Source organism: Aedes albopictus, chromosome 2 (genome assembly GCF_035046485.1).
Source record: "Aedes albopictus strain Foshan chromosome 2, AalbF5, whole genome shotgun sequence".
Lineage (NCBI taxonomy): Eukaryota > Metazoa > Arthropoda > Insecta > Diptera > Culicidae > Aedes > Aedes albopictus.
The window spans coordinates 500,622,829-500,645,252 of NC_085137.1; the positions used below are offsets into that span (position 1 = coordinate 500,622,829).

At 41.2% G+C, this 22,424-nt stretch overlaps 1 protein-coding gene across 1 annotated transcript in view; it reads right to left on the reverse strand.

Annotated features, from left to right (window-relative positions):
* Positions 1–22,424, reverse strand: part of LOC109409370 (uncharacterized) — a 133,356-nt gene that overhangs the window by 8,380 nt on the left and 102,552 nt on the right. Inside the window, exons 2-10 of the mRNA XM_062854414.1 lie at positions 9,170–9,281; positions 8,570–8,882; positions 8,379–8,495; positions 2,589–4,967; positions 2,406–2,524; positions 2,195–2,332; positions 1,837–2,126; positions 1,679–1,767; positions 1,448–1,612 (exon numbers count right to left, since the gene is read on the reverse strand). Of these exons, the coding sequence (XP_062710398.1) occupies positions 1,448–1,612; positions 1,679–1,767; positions 1,837–2,126; positions 2,195–2,332; positions 2,406–2,524; positions 2,589–4,967; positions 8,379–8,495; positions 8,570–8,882; positions 9,170–9,281 (3,722 nt within the window). The remainder of the gene's footprint in view (positions 1–1,447; positions 1,613–1,678; positions 1,768–1,836; positions 2,127–2,194; positions 2,333–2,405; positions 2,525–2,588; positions 4,968–8,378; positions 8,496–8,569; positions 8,883–9,169; positions 9,282–22,424) is intronic.

The window sequence follows — 22,424 nt, forward strand, 5'->3', positions numbered from 1 at the left end:
ATCCAGGGCAAAACTTTGAATAAAGTTCGATGAAATATCTTGAAAAAATTGCAGGAGAAACTTGGGATGAAATCCCGGCAAGAGCTCCCGCAGAAAATTCGTGAAAAACTTCCTTAAGAAATCCTTGCAGGAGTTCTAGTAGAAATCCCATAAATAACTCCTTCAGCAACTCTGGAAGAAATCCCGGGAAGATCTACTGGAGAAATCTCATGAGAAATACTGGAAGGAATCGCGAAAAATCTGCAAGACGAATCCCGAGATAAACTTTAGGAGAATTTCTGTGAAAACACCTGTAAAATATCATGAACGAAACTGTTGTGGTGATCTCGGAAATAATCATGTAAGAAACCCTGAGAAATTTTCTTTGGGCAAACGCAGGAAGAACTTTTCGAAAATCCCACAAGGGACTCTTGGAGCAACACCGAAAAAATCTCTGAAAAAAAAGCCGTTAAAAGCTTCAGCAGAAATCGGCAAAAATACTCACGGAAGAATCCAGGGAAGAATTCGAATCTTGGAAGAATGCCAGTAGGGATCCGAAAGAATTTCCGGAAGGAATTAAAAAAAAATACCAAGAAAAATGGCATGGAAGGAAGGAATACTGCGAGAAAACCTGGAAGGCATTCCAAGAGGTATTTCTAAAGAAGGTTCAGAGAAAATCCCTGATGAAATTTTTAGAAACCATCCTTGTAATGGTATATCTAGATGAATTTCAACTACCAGATTCATATCAACAATGTAGTAAACTCTGTGGAATTCACTTCTGAGTGGATCCAGAAGCAGTAAAGTATACTGCTTGTTATTCATACAAATTAATGTTCTATTTTTTATCAAAGTAAAATTTCCCAGAGCATTAAAAAAATCCTAAGTATTTCAGGTTTTTCCCTTTGAAAATTAATTTCCTGAGGTTTCCCGGTTTTTCAGAATGTGCAGTGTTTGAATCGGAATGAATATGAACAATACGACCAGTTACCAGCGCCAGTAAAGTATACTTCGGCGAAGAGAAAGGTTCAGAGAGCCACCACTTTGCTGAACCATTGTTTCTCACTCTCAGTAATACATTTGATTACTCATGCTCCCACTTGCTTCTGAAGCATGTTAGTCAATGAAGGCATATAGCTACCGCTCTGGGTTGAAAAGCGCCGATCAAAGAGGTGCAAATGTTGCTTAGATTGGAGAAAAAACGCTCAATTTTCCATGTACTGCAAATGTGCGTTATTCGATACTGCAGGATGGTGGCTCCAAAGAGGATGACATGTTTGCTAAACCAAAAACTTCAAGACCTTCTTGATTGGGTGCTACCGCGCTATTCCAAGATTCTCTAGTGATCGTCGGACAAAATCGTGAAGGTCGTCTGATGAAGACCTTTAGTAGATATGCATTCGTCGATATTGACTAAGCCGACTTTATCCACATTCACAACAATAGATCACAAAAATAAGGTACTTACTGCTCCTCATGATCTCCACGATGTTGATGATGCGATCCATGTGCTTCCGCGCGGCTTTCAGACCCTCCAATAGCAGATACTTGAACTCCAGCCACAGCTCGGACGACGGACCGCCCATCACGTCCACGAACTCCGGCGTCAGCTTGAAGGGCGATTGCTCGAAACCTGCGTGGGATTTGAAGTGAATTAGTCTCCAGTTAACTAGTTTGACCTTCAAAGCTTTCAACTTACCTAAGTTCTTGGGAGATATGCTGAGGATGAACCCGAAGTCGATGTGAATCAAGTGGCCATCGGAGTGGAGCAGGATGTTTCCGTTGTGGCTGTTTGAAAGAAATCAAATCCTACATTAGCAAACCTGCCTCGCTTCAAGAAACACTCAGCGCACTTACCGATCCTTGACCTGCAGCAGATAGGAAATCAAACAGTACGCCGCACAGGACTGCATAAAATTGCGCTGCGCCGTCCGGAACCGGTCCGAGGAATCATCATCGCCGCCGCCGCCGCCGTACTCGTCGGCAAAGTAGTCGCTCAGGCTTTTGCTGGAGTTCTTCTTGATCTGGTGCAGCGACACGGTGTTCAGGATCGGTTCGATCAGTCCGGAATCGTTCGACAGGCAGACGATCTTGTACGGGCGCACCCACAGATCTACGTTTTCCTCCTTCCAGATCAGCTGGAACATCTGCGAGGGGATGGGGAGTATGGGGGATTAAATCTAGGTACTCATTGAGTCAATATACAAAATCTTACCTCCAATAGCTGCGTGGCCATCAGTTCCTGTCGCAGGTCGTCGCCGCACTTGACGATTGCCGACAGTAACTTCCAGTTCTGCAGATGTCCGTAGGGAGAGCTTTCCTTGATTTGCCGTTCCTTCTCGTGCCAAGGCTCCTACACCGAACGAAAAGAACAAATTCCCGTTAGAAACATGGTCACGAATATCTCTTACTTGTCCATCACTTACCTTCAAAACGGCAGCCGATGGATCCTCCGGATCGTTGCTAAAGGGTCGTGTGCTCTCCGAACTCAGATTGGCACAGTGTCTATTGCGAACCTCACCGATGTTGAACACTGCCGGGGTCGCTGAAATTCAAGATTCAGATTAATACGTCGCGTTTCTAACACCCAATCGACCTCAAACACTTACATTGTTCCCGCGAGTCGTACGAATCCATCGAGAACTGCGATAGGCTGTCCCGCTCCGACAGGCTCTTGTGCAGATTCAGGTACTGCGCCGTGATCTCGTCGTCCTCCTGAGACCACACGTCATCCTCGGTGAACCCGAAATCGTACATCCCCGTCAGGCCGGCCATGGGAGGTGCACCGCCAACGCCGCCGGGTGATGCCACCTCCGGTCCACCTACGCTCGAGCATTCGGACATCTTCGGTACTCGCAGAAGCTTCACGGCGGGTTGCGGTTGACCAGCAGCAACACAACCGGGGGTAGTAGTAGTTAAGGCGGCCGGAATGTTCGTTTCCGAGGAAGCGTTCGGCTGGGCGCCGCTGTCCAACCGTTCCTCGCTCTTGGTGTGCCTCAGGGTGGGCATCATTTTCGGGATTACTGGTGAGGTGTAGATGTCGTTGACCTCCACCACTTCCACGTAGATGATGTAGGGCGTTTTGTCCTTGGAGTTCAGCACGGCGGTTTTCTCTTCCGTTATCCGTACGACGTGATGTGGAGTTTCCGAGTGCAGTGGAAGCCATACCCTGGCCGGGAGGTTCTTGTTGATCAGGTTCAGGAGTATCCTCAGCTGGGAGGTCTTTTCGATTTTGGTCTGCAGGGAGGTTAACATCCGGCCGATGTCGATGAGGGATTTCATGAACTCCCGTTCCGGGGTTAGCTTGGGGGCACCACAGGAGCAGATCGTTTGCTGGCCGAGCAGATCGTTGACTGTGCCTCGGACGGATTCGAAACAGAGACACCCGTTGTCGAATGCCCGGCCACTGCTGAGATCCCCTAGGCATAGGGGCTTGGATAGGGACGGGTAGAGCCGCGGGTTCAGGGAGAGCGATCCCATCAGACCGGTAGCATCCGATTGGGACCGATGGTGAGTCTTCTTAACGGTATCCACAGAAGGTGGAAGTGATTCCATTGCTTTGAGATGTTGCTTCCTCTCCCGCTTTGGGTATAGTTCCTTCAACAGAGATAGGTGCTTACGGATGGAGGTCCCGTTGTTGCTCAGCATCCCCATGTTGAAGTTGTAGGCCTCTAGTAGCCAGACGCATTTCAGCGAAAAGTCCACCGACCTCCGACACCGGTAGACCAGGTACGGATCGAGAACTTCCGAGAGTTCTTCGATTTGCATGTACATCACAATCAGTTGCGGGATATACAGATCAACTTCTATATCTGGGAAACTGAAGATTTTGTTCCCGATGAAACTGAGGACGCCCGGTTCCTTCGAGTAGAACAGGTAGTGGACGGCAAAGTGGATATTGAAGACCGGCGACTCGAAGAACCTCAGCAAACCGCTTTGGCCTCGTTCCGTCTTGATTTGAGGTTCGATGATTTCCTTTGGGTTGAGGCAGGTGGCCACGGCGACTCCCGGCACTTTTAACGAACTAGTGGACGAAGATTTTGAAAGACTTTTGATTTCCGCTTCCGGCGATTGCAGCGGTTCCGGACTAAGTGTATTACTAGTACTGCTCGCGGCAGTACTATTGCTGTTGCTTGCAGCAGCACTGCTACTGCTATTAGATGCTTCCGATTTCCTCATCCTCGATCGCAAAACCCCAAATTCTCGCTTCTTGGAAATCTCCGTAGGAGACTTAACCTTTTCTTCGTCCTTTTCCTTATTTTTCGCATTCTTCTTCTCGTGATTATCGATAATGCTCTGGGCTGTCCTAAAAATGGCATTCTTGGTAGCGCCGAAAAAGTTCCGGAAGATGATCTCGTTCTTTTGGTCGCTTTTTTGGCTAGTAGTACTTGGCACAGGATTTACTGGAACTGCTTCTTTCGTTTCCACCACAGGCGTAGTCGCTTCCTCCGCTTCCGCCGCTCCACCGGAGACAATCAACCTGTTCTCCCCTACTATGGGCGTCACGGCGTCCACTTCGTCTTCACCACCGGCTGCATCCGCCGGAACATCCGTTTGTCCCGTCGGTCCATCCTCGTAATCGATCGGAACGCATATCGTCTCCAGCATGATGGCCGCCCGGTTGATGTTCTGCTCCCGATAGCGAACCCTGTCGCTAACGGTGGTACCCTGGTCCGCCGCAGTGGAAGACGACGATCCGCTACTCTCGAACGACTTGGCACTTCGACTGTCCCGGGGACCACTCCCACCACCAATCGTACTGCTACTGGTGCTCTGGCCATCTGTTCCTCCCCCGTTCGAGGATAGCGTTAGCGGGTAAAAGCACAGATCTGATTGGAGCATGCGGTACTCCTCGTCCATCGAGGTCGTTTCCAGGATCTCGATGCACTCCTCCTCCGAGGGGTCGATCTCGCCCGAATCGAGACTCTCCCGGGAACGGCAGATCCGCGTCAGCGAGGTGTGGTCCGGTTCCGATCCGCAGATGATGCCTAGGTTTGGCGGAACAGTGAATTGGTATTTTATACATCGTTATTATTGGGTTATCCTAATTTAAGTTAGTTCCTATATACAGGGGATAGACAAAATGATCGGGACAGGTAAAATTTTCACTTTTCAAAAAATTTTCAAACAGCTGTAACTTTTTGAAAAGTGCATCAAAAAATCTGAAATTTTTACTGTAAGTTGGTCAACTAGTTGTGTATCAATGGTCAAAATTTGGGAAAGATCGGGCTATTCCACATGAAGTTAGAAAGATTCTAGAAAAAGTCAAAATTATTCGATAGCCAACTTTGAACTGTCATATCTCCGGATTCAATGACCCAAATGCAATGAAATTTTGAGCGATCATGACTTATATGATTAGCTTTGAAAAAAGTTTGACTAAGCTTGAACTTATTAATAAGAAAGAAAGTTACAGCGATTTCATTTATTTTATGATTTTTTAGTAAATTGATCTAATTTTAATATGCTTCTCATTACTTTTTCAATTTACTGTTGGTTATTTTGTTACTTCCTTTCAAAACATATTCATATTAAAGTCAATTAGAGGGATTTCAAATAAACTATAATTTCTATATCGAATATTGAAGCGATGTTAAAGTTTTCGATAATTTGGTTTTATATCGGAAAAATAATCTAAACGCTATAATTTTCTTCCGTGTTAACAATTTTAGGTTATGTCAAATGTTTTTCAAAGCTAATCATATAAGTCATGATCGCTCAAAATTTCATTGCATTTGGTTCTTGGAATCCGGAGATATAACAGTTCAAAGTTGGCCATCGGATAATTTTGATTTTTTCTAGAATCTGTCTTACTTTATGTAGGATATCCCGATCTCTCCCAAATTTTGACCATTGATACACAACTAGTTGACCAACTTACAGTATAAATTTCATATTTTTTGATGCACTTTTCAAAAAGTTACAGCTGTTTGAACATTTTTTGAAAAGTGAAAATTTTACCTGTCCCGATCATTTTGTCTATCCCCTGTATACTAACTTAACCTTTACAGTACCAGGTGCCAACATCAAAAGTTTACAAATCTGTAACTTTGTCACATTTCATCCGATTTTGATGAAAATTTTACAGAAAATCACAAATGTGTTGAATTTTGGGCATATTCAATGGGACCACAAAAATTCACCGTTGTTGTTCCGGATTTAGGCCGGAAAAACCTGGCGTACCCAAGGTATCAAATAGGGGTCGCAGTACCGAGCACTTTTGGTGAGTACCGGTATTTCGGTACTGGGGCTTACAGTACCGGTAGTACCGGTAAAATACCGGTACTGGATTTTTTTAGATTAATCTATTTTGCACAGACAATCTACAATTTACCGGGCATTTGTGAATTCCGTTTTAAGGGATATCATAAAATCTAACCAGAAAATTCTAAACTAAGCAAAAATATGGATAGATAAAAAATAAATTTGTTGTATGAAACTGTTTTTGGAACTATTGTTTAGTTGCTGCGCAGTTTCACAGGCAGTACCATGGTGAGTCTAAATGAAACAGGACCAACTTTCCTTGTACCAAAATCAGATAGATAGCTACTAGGTGAAAACAAAAGAAGATTTAACTGATATTTCCTTGATAATGCGAATGAATTCTAAAAACTGAAGAAATAACAAGAAACCCTATTCGAAGAGGGTATTCTGCTTAGAGGGTTCGAAAAGTCGGTTAAAAAAACCGTAATCTGACAAGTTCTATTCTAAGCTTGCAAATCTTTTTAACGTTCATTAAACCTATCATTGCTATGATATCCTAGATTTGCAGAAAGGTTGCATATATGAAATGTTTGTTTTGAATGAATTAAATTTTCGTTTATTTCTATTGCATATTGGCTATACTAATGACAGGATTTCATCACTTCAGATGATATTCCGCGGTACCGAAAGTACCGGTACCAAGGTTCAGTCAGTACCGGTATTTCGGTACCAAAAAATGGTCGGTAATACCGGTATTTTCGGTACCGGTACTACCGGTACTACATCCCTAGTATCAAATCGGGGACTTTTTGAGAAAAAAAATCGTAACAAATCAAATAATTTTAAATCTTTACTCCAGCACACCTGTACATAAACGGTTCGGAGACAGCTGGACCTGTTCCGGTCACAACCCAAAGAGGACACTTTCTGAGTTTCATAGAACCACATCGTTCGTTGGATCAAAATTCACGATTTTTCATCTGGATGTCAATAGGCATAGTGCCGATGGCCGACAAGACAATGGATCCGACCACTTCCGGACGTTCCGGAATCGATTCCGGTAGGGATCCGAAAGGAACACTTTCTGAATTTCACGGAATCACATCGTTTGACGGCTCAAAATCCACGATTTTTTTTATTCAGAAGAAAATAGTCATAGCGCCAATGATCAAAAATGGTTCTGGCCACTTCCGAATGTTCCGGAACTGGTTCTGGCAGGAACCCAATTACGACTGCTTCAGAATTTCACGTAGCCCCATCGTTCGACGGGTCAAAATTCACGATTTCTGATCTCAATGTCAGTATAGGCATAGGGCCGATGGCCGACAATGGATCTGGCCACTTTCGGATATTCCAGAACCGGATCCAGTAGGAACCAAAAGGGAACACTTTCTGAATTTCACGGAATCACATCGTTCAACGGCTCAAAATTCATGATTTTTTGTCTAAAATCCAATAGTCATAGCACCAATCATCAAACATGGTTCTGGCCACTTCCGAATGTTTCGGAACCGGTTCCGGTAGGGATCCAAAGGGGACACTTTCTGAATTTCACGAAATCACATCGTTCGACGGCTCAAAATTCAGGATTTTTCATACAGAAGCCAATAGTCATAGCGCCCATGATCAAAAATGATTCTGGCCTCTTTCGGATGTTCCAGAACCGGTTCCGGTAGGGATCCAATTAGGACACTTTCAGAATTTCACGTAGTCCCACCGTTCGACGGCTCAAAGTTCATGATTTTGCATCTCAATGTCAATAGCCATAACGCCGATGGCTAACAATAGATCTGGCCACTTCCGGATATTCCAAAACCGGTTCCGGTAGGGATGCAAAGGGGACACTCTGAATTCTCCGGAATCACATGGTTCGACGGCTCAAAATTCATGATTTTTTTTTATGTAAACGCCAATAGTCGTAAATGGTTCAGGCCATTTCCAGGTGTTCCGGAATTGGTTCTGGTAGGGGCCCAAACAGTGAACTTTGTGAATTTTATGTAACTCCATCTTTCAACGGCTCAAAATTCATAATTTTTCATCTAAATGTCAAAAGGCATAGCGCCGATGGCCAATAAAGGACCTGGCCACTTCTGAATATTCCAGAAACCAAGGATATTTTCGATCACCTGGCAATCGTTTGACTGATTCTGATTTTTTTTAGCATTTAGTCCAATTTGGTTTCCCATTCAACTTACCGGAATCGTCCGACCCTAGGCTGGTCAAATCTTCCCTCTTTTTGCTATCGTTCTCTTTTCCCCCATGGACGTCGCCATCTGTCGTCACTTTCCCCGACCGTGTCGATCCTGATGACACTGAAATGAAACAGAAACACATTAACATGAAACTCCTTCCCCAGATTCACCCCAGGACCTCCTCTGACACCTACCAAGCGCAGAACCAGCTCCGCCTTCGTCCATCATTCCAGCACCGCCACCACCACAGCCGCCGTTGCTGCTACTACTAGTACTGCTACTTCGGCTACTACTGCTGCAGCCAGTGTTGCCATCTTCCGCGCAGCCATTACTACTGGGCACGCCCCCGCCCCCACCATCACTGATGCTGATCCCCCGCGTATTGGCCGGCGTGTTGGGCGGGTTCGTCGAGGAGGACTGCATGATTTTGGTGCACATAGTCGTGCCGAGGATCGAATTCGTGCACAGGGTGTTCTCCGACTCGGCACTGGGCGACGAGACCTCCACCTGTGTTCGGGAAGTAGGAGAAAAGGTTAGTTGGTGTCGTCCGCTCTGATAAACTTCTACTCAGACCGATTCAGACATCTTCAATAGATCATCTCACTTAGCGATTGAAAAATGAAGTTCTTTCACATCTTTATAATTTGAAGTGTGTTTTTTTTTACAAAAAGAAATATACCTATAGAACAAAAGATTCATCTATCTCCATAGAAGATTAACTCAAACTCTTAGTATAACTTCACTGGAGTGTTTTAATTTCGAATGATGAATAACATCAGGGGGGTGAAGCTTACCTCTGGTATCCTTTGGAGGGCGCTGTCCAAGCTGCGATTTCGATGGTGCTGGGTCATGTTTATTCGAGTATTGGTTACCTGTGACACTGGAGGTAATAGGATTCCCATTGATCTGCGGAAGATAAGGAAAAAACGTGGGAAAAACTCGATTAGAAGAGTCGGATTGTTTGAAGCTGCACAACAGGTGCAATCAGTTGGAATGGAGAAAATAGGATTGCCGCACACCCGTCGTTTGGAATCAGGTTCTTTGATGTTTTGTTCGTTCTCAGCAGCAGTTTGTAATCCAATTCGTCCTATGCTAGATATGAAAATAATTTCCATTCTCTTGAGGTGCAAAAACGGGTACCGTTTCAACAGAAAACAAGAATGACTTCGTCGTTGAGTTAGGTTGGATTAGGTTGGAGTTGGAGGAGTGATGATGCGTAACAGCATCAGGCATATCATATTTCAAGCAAGATTGAACCCAAAGGGCCTTGGAGGGAACGGAGGTATAACCTGACTCCCAACTTTCAGTTGGAAGAGAAAGTGTACTGTTGTGAGAACCTTTTGCAAATAACAACATATTCCTATAGCGGTTCTACCCCGTTAGGCCGAAAGCCGTTAGGCCGAATGCCGTTAGGCCGAATGTCGTTAGGCCGAATGCCGTTAGGCCGAAAGGGTCGTAAGGCCGAAAGGGTCGTTAGGCCGAAAGGGTCGTTAGGCCGAAAGGGTCGTTAGGCCGAAAGGGTCGTTAGGCCGAAAGGGCCGTTAGGCCGGAAGGTCGTTAGGCCGAAATGATCGTTAGGACGAATATGCCATTAGGCCGGATGGGTCGGGTCGTTAGGCCGAACTGGTCACTAGGCCAAATGGGTGGTAAGGTTAAACGGTTTGCTTAGGCAACTGGATGACTTGTTAGAACCCCAAAATGGCTGCCACAATGGCCGACTTTGGCACCGACTCACAATTTCGAGCGCACAAATCTTTTCGTAAACAAAATCAGTGTATCTGAGCTTCTGATTTTAAGCTTATTACAAGTGAGCAAAAACAGAATAATCAAATGCTCTGTTTTTTGAAGCTTGCTTCTTGAGATTTGTGCGTCTGAAGTTCTGATGCACTGTTGAAGCGGGATTTCAAGAAGACTGTCCTTAATGTTTCAGGGAAACGATCTTCGACCTTGAAATTTTGGTTGGCTTTGAATGGTTAATTGAATAAACACACTAATAGTTTTTCGCGTTTTAAAGTCTAAATTATAGGGTATGTGTGCCATCAGTAATCTCATGCTCCCATATTCATCCTATTCGAAAACAAGCGATTACGGCACCGATTGATTCCGTTCTTTTAGTTTTCATGGGTGCTCACTTCTAACAAAAAATACAAAAATAAGAAACAAAACAAACAGTGCTCCAATCCCTTGTTTTTCGTAGGATGAAAATGGGAGCCACATGCTTAATAAGGGATCTAATACCCTAGTTACACCTGGTACAAATTCAGAGTTTCAGAACGAACATGATTAACATGATTAAGTGCAACTGAATCGAGTTCCTTAAAACTTAGAAAGAACAGCCTATGTTTAAAAGAAGGAAAAATCTTCGATGAAAAAGTTGTTAGCCGTTATGCTTATAGTGAGTATAAAAATAAAATTACGAAAAAACACCCTATGTTCGGAAGAAGGAAAAACTCTGTTGAGGGCTGTAGTCCTCATAATGAGTAAAACATTTAAACTAGAAAGAGCAGCAGTAGACTACCGCCGTGAAACTGAACAGTTAAACTAGAAAGAGTTTAGAAGAATTAAAATTTAAATTTCAGATGAAAAAGTTGATAGCTATAATACGTGTATGTATGAGTAAAACAGCCTATGTTCAGAAGAAGATGGAACTCTGATGAAAAAGTTAATGGCTGTAATCTTTATAATGAAAAAAGAACAGCCTATTTTCAAAAGAAGGGAAAAATTCCGATGAAAAATTTAATAGCTGTTATGTTTATAGTGAGTATAACTGTTAGGCTAGAAGAAAAGCCTATGTACAGAAGAAGGAAAAACTCTTATGCAAAAATAAATGGTTGTAATACTTATAATGAGTAGAATAGTTAAACTAGAAAGAACAGCTTATTTTCAAAAGAAGGGAAAATCTCTGATGCAAAAATTAATTGCTGTAATGCTCATAGTGAGTAGAACACTAAAACTAGAGAGAACAGCCTATGTTTAAAAGAAGAAAAAATCCCCGATGAAAGATTTAAAAGCTGTAATGCTTATATGGAGTACAACTGTTAGACTAGAAGAAAACTTATATACAGAAGAAGGAAATACTCTTATGAAAAAGTTTATGGCTGAAATACTTATAATGAGTAGAAAGTTAAACTAGAAAGAACAGCCTATTTTCAAAAGAAGGAAAAATCTCCGATGAAAAATTAAATTGCTGTAATGCTCATAGTGAGCAGAACATTAAAACTACAAAGAACAGCCTATGTTTAAAAGAAGGAAAAATCCCCGATGATAAATTCAATAGCCGAAATGTTATATTTATTCTTAACCACTTATGCTTACAGCTTTTTTGTCCACTAGGGCACTACGTAAGCGATTCCAATTGGCAGCTGAAGTTACACGTTGTACAGCGCCTAAATGTATTATATTTTACTATATTGAACTGGTTACCTTTGCGCTGTTTCCTTTTTTGTATCCTGCTCGTGGTAGAATAATAAGCACGATGATGTTGATGCTTTTAGGTTAGGTATAATAGCCTTTTTGATTTGTATTACATTCATTTGCAAGTAGTATAATTATGTTGACATTGTTACTGTATTGAATTTTTTTATCCTGTCGATAGCTTTGGTTGTGCCCGGTCATCATAACTCTTTGTTTCTGGCTAAAAATAAGCTTTTTCAAGATGCTGTATTTTTCTACTTCGCCTCAAAATTGATTTCCCCTACAGTTCCCCTATGACGTCGACTTTTCTTATGTTTATTTCGTTTTGTGCAATATAAACGATAAAATCAGTAGACACATATAATGACAACCTATTCGGCCTAACGACCCTTTCGGCCTAACGACTCTTTCGGCCTAACGACTCTTTCGGCCTAACGACCCTTTCGGCCTAACGACCCTTTCGGCCTAACGACCCTTTCGGCCTAACGGCATTCGGCCTAATGGCCTTCGGCCTAACGGCATTCGGCCTAACGGCTTTCGGCCTAACGGCCTGCTCCCTCCTATAGCCTTTTTCTCCAGTATTTCCACATTCTTCATGATATGACTGGACAGAGACAAGAATTCCAAAAAGAATCCCAGCCCCCGGGAGAAATTTTTAAAAGAATATCAGGAGAAATCTTAGCGAAATGCCACAAGCCATTCACAGAGTAATCTCTGGAAGAATACTGGGAATTTCAGGAAGAATCCCGAAGAGGAATCTCTGGAGAAATCCCAGATTGGAACCATGTTGCAATCTCTTGAGAAATCCCTGTAGAAATCTCGGAGGGAATCGCTGTATTAATCTCTGCAGGAACACTTGAAGGAATCCCTGGAGGAAGTCCTTACGAAATTTCTGAAAGAATCCCTAATGCAATCTCTTGAGGAATACTAGGAAGGATTCTAACATCTAAGCCGAAAGAGAGATAAAGTTGTGAAAGACGGACCCGGTTAGGGTGGTGCTTGGAATCCAGTTTGACTTTCTATTTCACAGAATCGTAACTGGTTCTGTGGCTTAGTTGATTAAAGCGCCGGACTAGCGATACGGAGTCGTGGGTCCGAATCCCACCAAAACAAGTGGTATTTTTTTCACAAATTTGTGTCTTCGAAAATGTTTAAGTTTTTTCGTCTATTTCAGACATACCCGGGTAGAGGTAAAATACTGACGATCAAAACATGCTATTGGTTTGATTGATATAAGAGATAAAAGATCTGAAAATAATATCTGAAAAATGTTCCTGGAACATCTAAACGATATCAAAATTTGATATTTCAAGATCATGTGAATAGCTCGCTGCTATTGGTTAGATCTTACAAAATCTTAATATGATTTGATGATGATGTTCCAGGAGTTAATTTTTGATTTTATTTTTAGATCTTTTATCTCTTATGTCAATCAAACCCATATCACTTTTTGATCTCTATATCAAAATATGCTATTATTGAGCTCTTTTCCTCTACTCGGGTACCAGCCGACTGGAATAGCGGGAAAGGGCAATAAAATTAGCTGCCTCCTGGAAGGAATCTCTGTAATAACCGCAGCCATAATCCAGGGAGGAATTTAAGAACAGTCTCGTGAATAATCTCTGGAGGATGAATATAAACATAACATCTCGGAGAAATCCCTGCATGAGAAATGTTGGTAATACAAACTATCAATCCAGCAACATCACCTGCTAGTGTAATAATCTCGAAACGGAAGTCTTCTCTACATACGGATTCTACATTTGACATTTAGTGCCGTATATCTGTCTGGTGGCATTCATAGTGAGGTACTGATGTTATTGCTTGAGATCATTGTTACGATCTATTATTCTGTGTAAGCGAATAAAAGTCAACTCAAAAGACGCAATAGAACCAACTTATTTTGACACGATTACAGCACACCGAACCGAACCCCATCGCTTATTCAAATTCTTCCCGGGGCTACTTCAGGTCCCGCAAACAAAAGAATCCATAACAAACGACAACGGAAGTCGGCGATACTGATGACTCTTGCTTGCTTGCTTGCTTGCTTGGTACACACAATAACCAATGAAAAGGGAGGCGTTCGTTGGAGTGACACGGCCAACAACGTGAGCAAGAAAGAATAAACATTTATTCAATCTTGGGGCAATTTCCAGTCGCTCACTTGAGTAACAGCCATCCAGTACCTACCTAGGTACAACGAAACGGTGGCAGTTGCGAAGTTACCGTTTGTAGAGTACTTGTACTTTGAGCCAGCCTGTACGAAAAGGAAATGGGTTACGAACGACGAACGATGATGGTTAATGAAAATAAGTGAACAAGGGATTTATTACGTTATGCGAATTTCCAACGATAAGGTAGATTGGATACTATCAACATTAATATTGCCCAGACTGTTTTTGGGAACAAGACTGGAGAGCTGTCCATGGTCCAAACATAAGGTTGTTTTCAGCGGTGATCCTTTTTTTTGTCCAAAATTATAAAAGTTGTAATATACCAAAAAATAGACCGAATTATGCTCAGTTCCACCTCATATCTCCGAAATGATATTTTGAAAGCGGAAGAATTTGTCGTCTGAAATAAATTGAATTCACGAAGATACAGGAGTTATGGAAAGTATCTAGGGATTCCGGAGAAAACTATTCAGTTCATGAGATTGCTCCAGGAGTTTCGTAGAATTTTGTTTCTGAAAGTTTCACCGGAAGTTCCATTAGGAATTCCATTGTGAAATTCTCCAGGAATTCCGCAGAGGATTCTTCCAGATGTTTCACTGAGAATTCAACTTCGTAGCTAATGCCTCCAACAGTTCAAAGGGGCATTTCTCTGGGAATAGGAAGCAATCGATGAAGTACTAGAATACTAGATTGAAAGTAGTGAACTGTTTTTTTTTGCATGGGGAGATGATCAGTTCTCCATTTCTACGATGAAATGGTACAAACAGCGTGGGTGGGTATTATGATCTCTTGATTAATGTAATGCTGTTTGAGCAACTTCATCAACACAGTTACCCAAATTTTTGCTCAAACAGCACTAAATTAGGCATAAAATCATAATACTCACGCTATTTGCGCCATTTCATTGCAGAAATGGAGAATTGATCATCTCACCATACAATAATCCTGCTCACTAATGATTGCGTCCTATTTGACTGGAAACTTTTCTAGGAGTTCCACAGTGAAAACTCCTCAGGGAGATCCTCCAGGAATTCCTCCGAGAATTTCTCTAGCAGTTTTTCTGGAATTCTTCTAGGAGTTCGATCGGTAATTTGATCGAAAATTCTTTCGAGCATTTCTCCAAGAGCTTTTTCGGTAATTCCTCCAAGAGTTCCACCGCGAATTCCTCCGGAGATTGCTTCAGGAGTTCCTCCGAAATTTGCTCATGAAGTTACTCTAGGAATTGCTCCTGAAGTTCCTCCGGGTATTACACCAGGAGTTTCTCCGGGACTTGCACCAGGAGTTCCTTCCGGAATTGCTCCAGGAGTTTCTCCGAGAATTGCTCGTGTTCCTCCAGGAATAGATTCTAGAGTTCCCCTGGGAATTCTTCCAGGATTTCCTCCGAGAATTGCTCCTGGAGTTCCACCTGCAATTGTTCCATGAGTTTCCGGGAATTGCTGCAGTAGTTCCTCTAAGAATAACTCCAGGAGTTCCTCCGAGAGTTTCTTCAGGAGTTCCTGATGAGATGAGAGGCCTCCAAGTCAGCGAAATGCTACGGCAGAGTGGAAGGTTGGAATGGATCTATTGCTAAAATGCTAGCAATAGATCCAGCAGAATTCCGGCAATAAGTTTATTAGAAATTTGTTTTATTTACTGTTAATTAAGAGGTTTTCAGAGAATTTCAGGACCATTCCAGAGAGCCTCAGGGGATTTCAGGGGTGTTTAAGAGGTCCTTCCGGAGTCTAATGATGTTTTAGACTTTCAGTAGGGTATTTTGGGGTATTTCAGGGCGTTTCAGTCAACTTGTAGGTAGTCCCAGGGGCATTTCAAGGGGTGTCACGAGGTTTAGGGGCGTTCAATGGGTTTAATTTTTAGGGTCATTTCAGGGACTTTCAAGAGGTTCCAAGAGCGTTTCGGTGGGTTTTGAAGAGTTTCATAAGCAACAATTTAAAGACCAATTTGCTGTCAAGAGGTTTTGAGAAGCGTCATAAAACCAAGATGATTCTATTTTGGCTTTATGATGATGCTTATGATAAAAGCTTTCTGGAATCTACCTGACTTAAAAATATTCTTTAGGGTGTTTCAAGAGTGCTTCAGGTGAATTTATGAGTATTTCAGAAGCATTTCAGGGGGTCTCAAAGGGTCTGCGGGGATTCGAAGGCGTTAAATGTTAGCGATTCAAGGGTTTTCAGTGGTGTTTATGGCCGTTACAGAGATTTTCGGGTTTCATAAATTTTTGGAGTGTTCCTTCAATCTTCCGCCTCTGAAACCCACTGTAACTCTTCTGAAACGCCGCCCAACCCTACACAAAATTTTCCACCGTTGAGGAAATTCATAAAGAAAAGCCGGAAAAACTATGCCCGAACTCGCCGGAAATTTTCGAAAAAATATTTTTGAGAAGGTAGTTTCATAAACTTTGATGGCTGAAATTTAAAAAAAAAACTTTGTTTCTACGATGCTTCGCTCTTGAGTTATAATTTTTCAGAGAATTATATCATACATTAGAACATTTTTCAACAAAATTGGCCATAACTCAAAAACAAAAAAAAATCCATTCCAAAAATTTCAGCTATTAAAGCTTATGTTATGAAATAACCTTCTCAAACATATATTTTTTTTAATTTTCCGCGAGTTTGGGCATTGTTTTTCCGGCTTTTCTTTATGAATTTTCTCAACCGTGGAAAATTTTGTGGAAAACCTTTTCCAGTTCATTTTTTTATATATCTGAGAAAATTTGCTTTCATTTCCTAAAAAAAAACTTTGTTTTTATGATGCTTCGTTCTTGAGTTATGATTTATCAAAGTAGGTAGTGTCAGGGGAAAACACAAAATTTTCACCTGAGTTTTCCGGGAAAATAGGCGACCCTGAATTTTTCTAATTTTTTTGTTCATATATCCGTGAGCCCAGCCTGTGGAAAAATTTTCATGAAAATCTGAGACCCTTCGGCCCAATTTGTACGATAATAAAAAAATGCCCCAAATGAAACCTCGCCATCCTGGGATTGGACTTCGTTATCCATTTTGATAACTGAGCTTAATTTGTGTTATGTGTTGTAAGTTGATAGTTCGTGTTGTTTTTTTTTGTGCAATTGTAGGGTTCTGTTTATTTTCATATCTAAGCCCCCACGTGGAGTACCTCATGCATTTGAGGAGTTCGGAATAACTTGCTTGTTACAAATTTTTTTATCGTTTTCCTTTCACAGTTAGAGAGAAAGTATCAAGGCATCTCTTGATTTTTTTCCTGGTCAGAAATGTTTATCAGTTTTCCACAAGCAGTTTTTTTTCGAAATCTAAATCTAAATCTAAATATATAATATCTATGTATATATAAAATTGAGTTTGAAGTCCCTTTGAGGCAACAAAACTCACGAACGGAACCGTTCAGGATGACTCTTGCATGGTTTGATTCGTATTTATGGTGGCTGTGTTTATAAGTAAAAAAAAATATGAAAATTAACTAGAAAAGTAAAAAAAATGGTAAAGTAATGAGTTTTCATGACCTGGAAAGAAATTCAACACGATTGAAATGAAACCAATCTAGAGTGCCGTCGTGCCGTGCTGAAGTGACCCTAACAACTGTCAAACCACTACAACTTGGCAAGACAAAGTTTGCCGGGACAACTAATATATATATAAATGCAGTGGCATACGTGGGACCGCGCATAACTTGCGAACGGAAGGTCCGATTTGGGTCATCTTAGTTTTGTTCTGCTAGTTTTCACCAAAGGAAGGTTTATGAGGCAAAAAACATAGAAAAATATTGAATTTTTAAAAATCGATTTTTCATACATTTTGAACGGGGACTTGGACTTGGCTGGAAACTTGAAACGTCAAAAACGCAGTAGGTAAAGCAAGGTTTTCCGGGGAAAGCTAGCTTCGTTTAACCTTTTGGAGCCGATTTTTTTCGCCGCTGTCGACGCAACCTCGCTGGTGTCGAACACGTTTGTTATGTCAATTTCTTGATTTTGCTTTGGCTGACCAAGCCATGTGGGAAATTACACTGTTGTTACGTTTGTTATGTTATCGGTTGTTATCGGTTTCATCGCCGGGGTCATATATGACCCCTCCGGCTCCAAAGGGTTAAAAGATATTTATGTAACGAGTTGCAAAAAGTTGATTTTTTCAGCACGAGTCGGATAAATACGAAGAGTGCTGAAAAAATCGAGTTTTGCAACGAGTTCCATACACAATTTAATGCAATGATTTTTTCATAATGCAACCCATTTGAGTTGCATAATGTTCATAAAATGAGTTGCATAAAATGAGTTGCATTATGGACATTATACAACTATTTTTCATTATGCAACTCATTTCAGTTGCATAATTAACCAGTTCGGAAAAATCCAAAATGTGTTACATAAACTATAAATTATGTTACTGAATTGCATAAAAATAGTTTTTGTAAAACTGATAAACATTTTCATCCAGGAAAAAAAGATACCTTGATCCTTCCACTAACTGTCTCTCTCTCTCTCTCTTCTTGGCGTAACGTCCTCATTGGGACAAAGCCTGCTTCTCAGCTTAGTGTTCTATGAGCACTTCCACAGTTATTAACTGAGAGCTTCCTCTGCCAATGACCATTTTGCATGCGTATATCGTGTGGCAGGCACGAAGATACTCTATGCCCAAGGAAGTCAAGGAAATTTCCTTTACGAAAAGATCCTGGACCGACCGGGAATCGAACCCGTCACCCTCAGCATGGTCATGCTGAATACCCGTGCGTTTACCGCCTCGGCTATATGGGCCCCTTCCACTAACTGTATGAAAACCGATTTTGAAAATATTACTCCGCTACCAAAAAAATGAAGGTATCCATCCAATTTCGCCTTAAAATAAATCAATAGTAGGGTGTGTGTACCAATTATGGCACTACCTAAGGAAAGCTATTTATACAAAAATAACGAGAAGACCAACAATAAGTTAAAAGACAGCTTAGTTTCCATACTTTACAGGAAAAATATAGAAACGGAGCCAAAACTACTTTTAGTATTGATTACAGCGTGTGCCAATGATAGGAACCCTGTGCCAGTTATGGTTACATTTTTTAACTTCGGTTCCTTTTCGCACTATTTGCATGCATTCCTTATGGGGTTAGCTATAACTGGTACACTATGGCGAAAAAGGGTGCAAGGAAGCCGAAATTTTAAGGAAAATGATTTATTTCTACCATGATTTGAGGAAAATGTGGATTTTAAATGAGTGCGACTATCGTTTGTGAACGTGATCTGTTGTTCACAATTTTTTTTCTTGTTGATTTACATCGTTAAAGGTTGAAAATTAATTATGGCGAATAATTGGTACTATAGCCATAATTGGTACACTTACCCTAATGAGTTACCTTTACCTATTTAAGGCAAAACTGTATGCTTTTATTGAATAACGGGACAATATTTTCAAAATCTTTTTCTATACTCATGTAAAGGACGGATCAAGGTATATCATGATTTCTTTTTCCTGGTGTAAAATGTTTTTCTGTTTTATAAAAAAAACATTTTTGAATAAAATTTTGAAAAAAAATGGTTTGTGTAAAACTGGAACTATGTTTTGCCACGTGAAATATTCAGATGATGATGTAGCTGAGATGAATCTAGCAAGTTTGAAGCAGAAAAAATGGTTCATTTGACTGAAATATGTTTTCATCTTTAAAGCTGTTAGTTATACAACAACAAAAATCTGGATGATTTTGCTCCACTACTCCAACAGGGCTGTACACTTCTTAAAGATAAGGTATTTAGAGTACATAGATTAAATTTTCCAGTGCACCGCTTCAAAGAACCGTTAAAAAAATTTGGCTAAAAGTACATCCTGATGTTGACAATGACCGTTCAGTACATCGCGATTTGAAATACGAACAATTGGGTTTTTAAATTAAGAAAAATGTATCGATATTTTGATTTTATACGAAAGAGCACCTTTTTCTGAGCCACTATGATTTTTTTCAGATTTTTAGAACTTTGTTTCGTTACCTAAAATCAATTCCAAAGAGATTTTTTGAAATCACCTTTTGACAGCTGGGTAACTGTTTGACAGCTCCATCCAGTACAAAATGCGACGAGGGGTGATCCGACAAATCGTTCCCATACAAACTTCAAATTGATTTTTAAATAGGTTCCCGGGCATCAAAATTCATGAAAATTTGGATTTCGACTCAGTTTCGCATGCAGATTCAGAATATGGAATTATCTCAACACCACTAAAGAAGCCAATTAAAAAAAAGTTAGCAAATGGGCCAACTAGTTTAAGATATCGTGATCATCACAACGGCACTTTTTGAAAAAAACACAATTTCGAGATAATCGCGTTTAAAGTTTCGCGCTTTGTTTGTCCTTATGAAGGGTTCGCGCTACAATAGGCTGTAACTTTGATTCTAGTGCTCCAATCATTATGAAATTCGGAATGTGTTCTACATAGCTAGCACACTTTTAGATTATCCAATAAAAAAAAGTTCGATTTTTTTTATCCCCGCAAGGTATGTAACCTCTTCATCGTCATTGAACAAGTTTTAACTATAACCCTCTGGAATGCCCCTGAAACGCCCCTAAACTCCCTGAAGCCACACGAAGCCTTCCTGAAATCTCCCTCTTTTTAAGTTTCCATGAAACTTGCTGGAAATGCCCTGACCATAATATTCTCAAGAGCAAAACTTGTTTTCGCGAACTATTACCTTAATTAATGCACTCTGTCAAATTGTTTCGTTATCATGCTCGGTTTTCTTTACAAAAACTAGTCCTCTTGAAGGGGTTGATTTCTATACATTTGCAGTTTCAAGAAAAATTGATTAACATCAATTAGATAAGTTTCCATAGTAAGTCAGTCAACGTTGTATGGGATATCCGCCATATCCTAGGTATACTTTAACATCATTAGTTACATGGTTTCAGACAAAATTAAGCTCCTTATATGTAAAATGCCAAAAGTTGTTCATACTATAAACCTCATACCAATTTCAATTGCAATGTGGAAGATGGGGACGCAACCAATCGCACCCGAATTTTGCACAGTTGTTTTGGACGCCAAAAGGAATCTAAAAGTGTTGCTCCCTGTTGACCTAGTATTCGAAATAATTTATTCAACTTCAACAACCAATTTTACATTATCTTTTTCTTCTTCTTGGCGTAACGTCTCCACTGGGACAAAGTCTGATTCTCAATGTTCTATGAGCATTTCCACAGTTTTTTACTGAGAGCTTCTTCTGCCAATCATCATTTTGCATGTGTATATCGTGTGGCAGGTACGAAGTCATAGAAACTTTCTTTACGGAAAATTCTTGGATCGACCAGAAAACGAACCCGTCACCCCCAGCATGGTCGTGCTGGATACTCACGCCTTTTCAGCTATTGCTGTATGTGCCAATATGAAGTTATACTCGTTTTATTCATTTCCGACTCCAACGACAGTATTTTACACAATTATTCAATTGCCAGATTTTCAGAACCTCAAACAGTGAATTGAGATGCATGTAGCGCTCTAGTTCCCACATCGTAAACAACAGAAAAAATGCGATTGTTATGTTTTTATTAGCCTGTTGAGCTGATGATGCCAAATAATTTGTGCTCCAGCTACAACAGTAGCATTTCCAACTTGATCTCGGATTCCATCATGCCATCGAACTACTAAAATTTCACTCAACGCTTACAGAGACAGCCCAAGGTAACGACGAATGTCAACGACCCACCGAGGAGGGTTGCAAGATCTACAAATACTTCCATTCACCGGCGATAGAAAAACTGCTCTGCACATTGAAGCGTTGAAGGAAAAAAAGGCAACCCCTATAGCATTCAGAAACGCTAAAACCGAACCATGGAGAATGGCGCTGAAGCGACACGAATTGACGATGATCATGATGATGATGATGTCGTTGATGAAAAAATATAACTGTTTTGTAATTGAATTACAGACCATAATTAGCGGATGATTGTGGACGCGGCGTTTGCCTACGACTCCGACAGTAGCGACGAAGAAGGGTTCAAGAACGGAGTTGTTGTTGTGATGGAAAAGCTGATGACCGGCAGTAGTACGCCGCGTTCAGAAGGCTAGGTTCAGAAGGAGGAATCGGGACGTTGGACCCAAGCGTAGGTGGAGGAAATTAGTACAGAAGAGGAAAGCGGAACTAGTAATTTATGTATTTAATTTCTCGCGAAGTAAGATACAAGAGCTGCAATATGGCGCGCGCATTTTGTTGCTCAGGAAATTACAGTGCAAGACCATCAGAATCAGCGTCCGACGGAAGAGATGAGAATTGATGGGGAACGACGACGACTGAGCTAAGCTTCTGTTTGGCCCATAAGTTCTACTCTGTTATGAGAGGGAGGAGGCCATTGCCTGGAAACTGGAAAGTGAATTTAGAGCATCATTGTGTTGCACTATAGTGACTGGCGCGAGACGGCAGATTCTGCCGGGACGTGCCATTAGCAGACGCTGATCACGATAAGAGTTTATCAGCTCATGGTTATCGGCAGGCCACTGAAAGGGGATGTAAC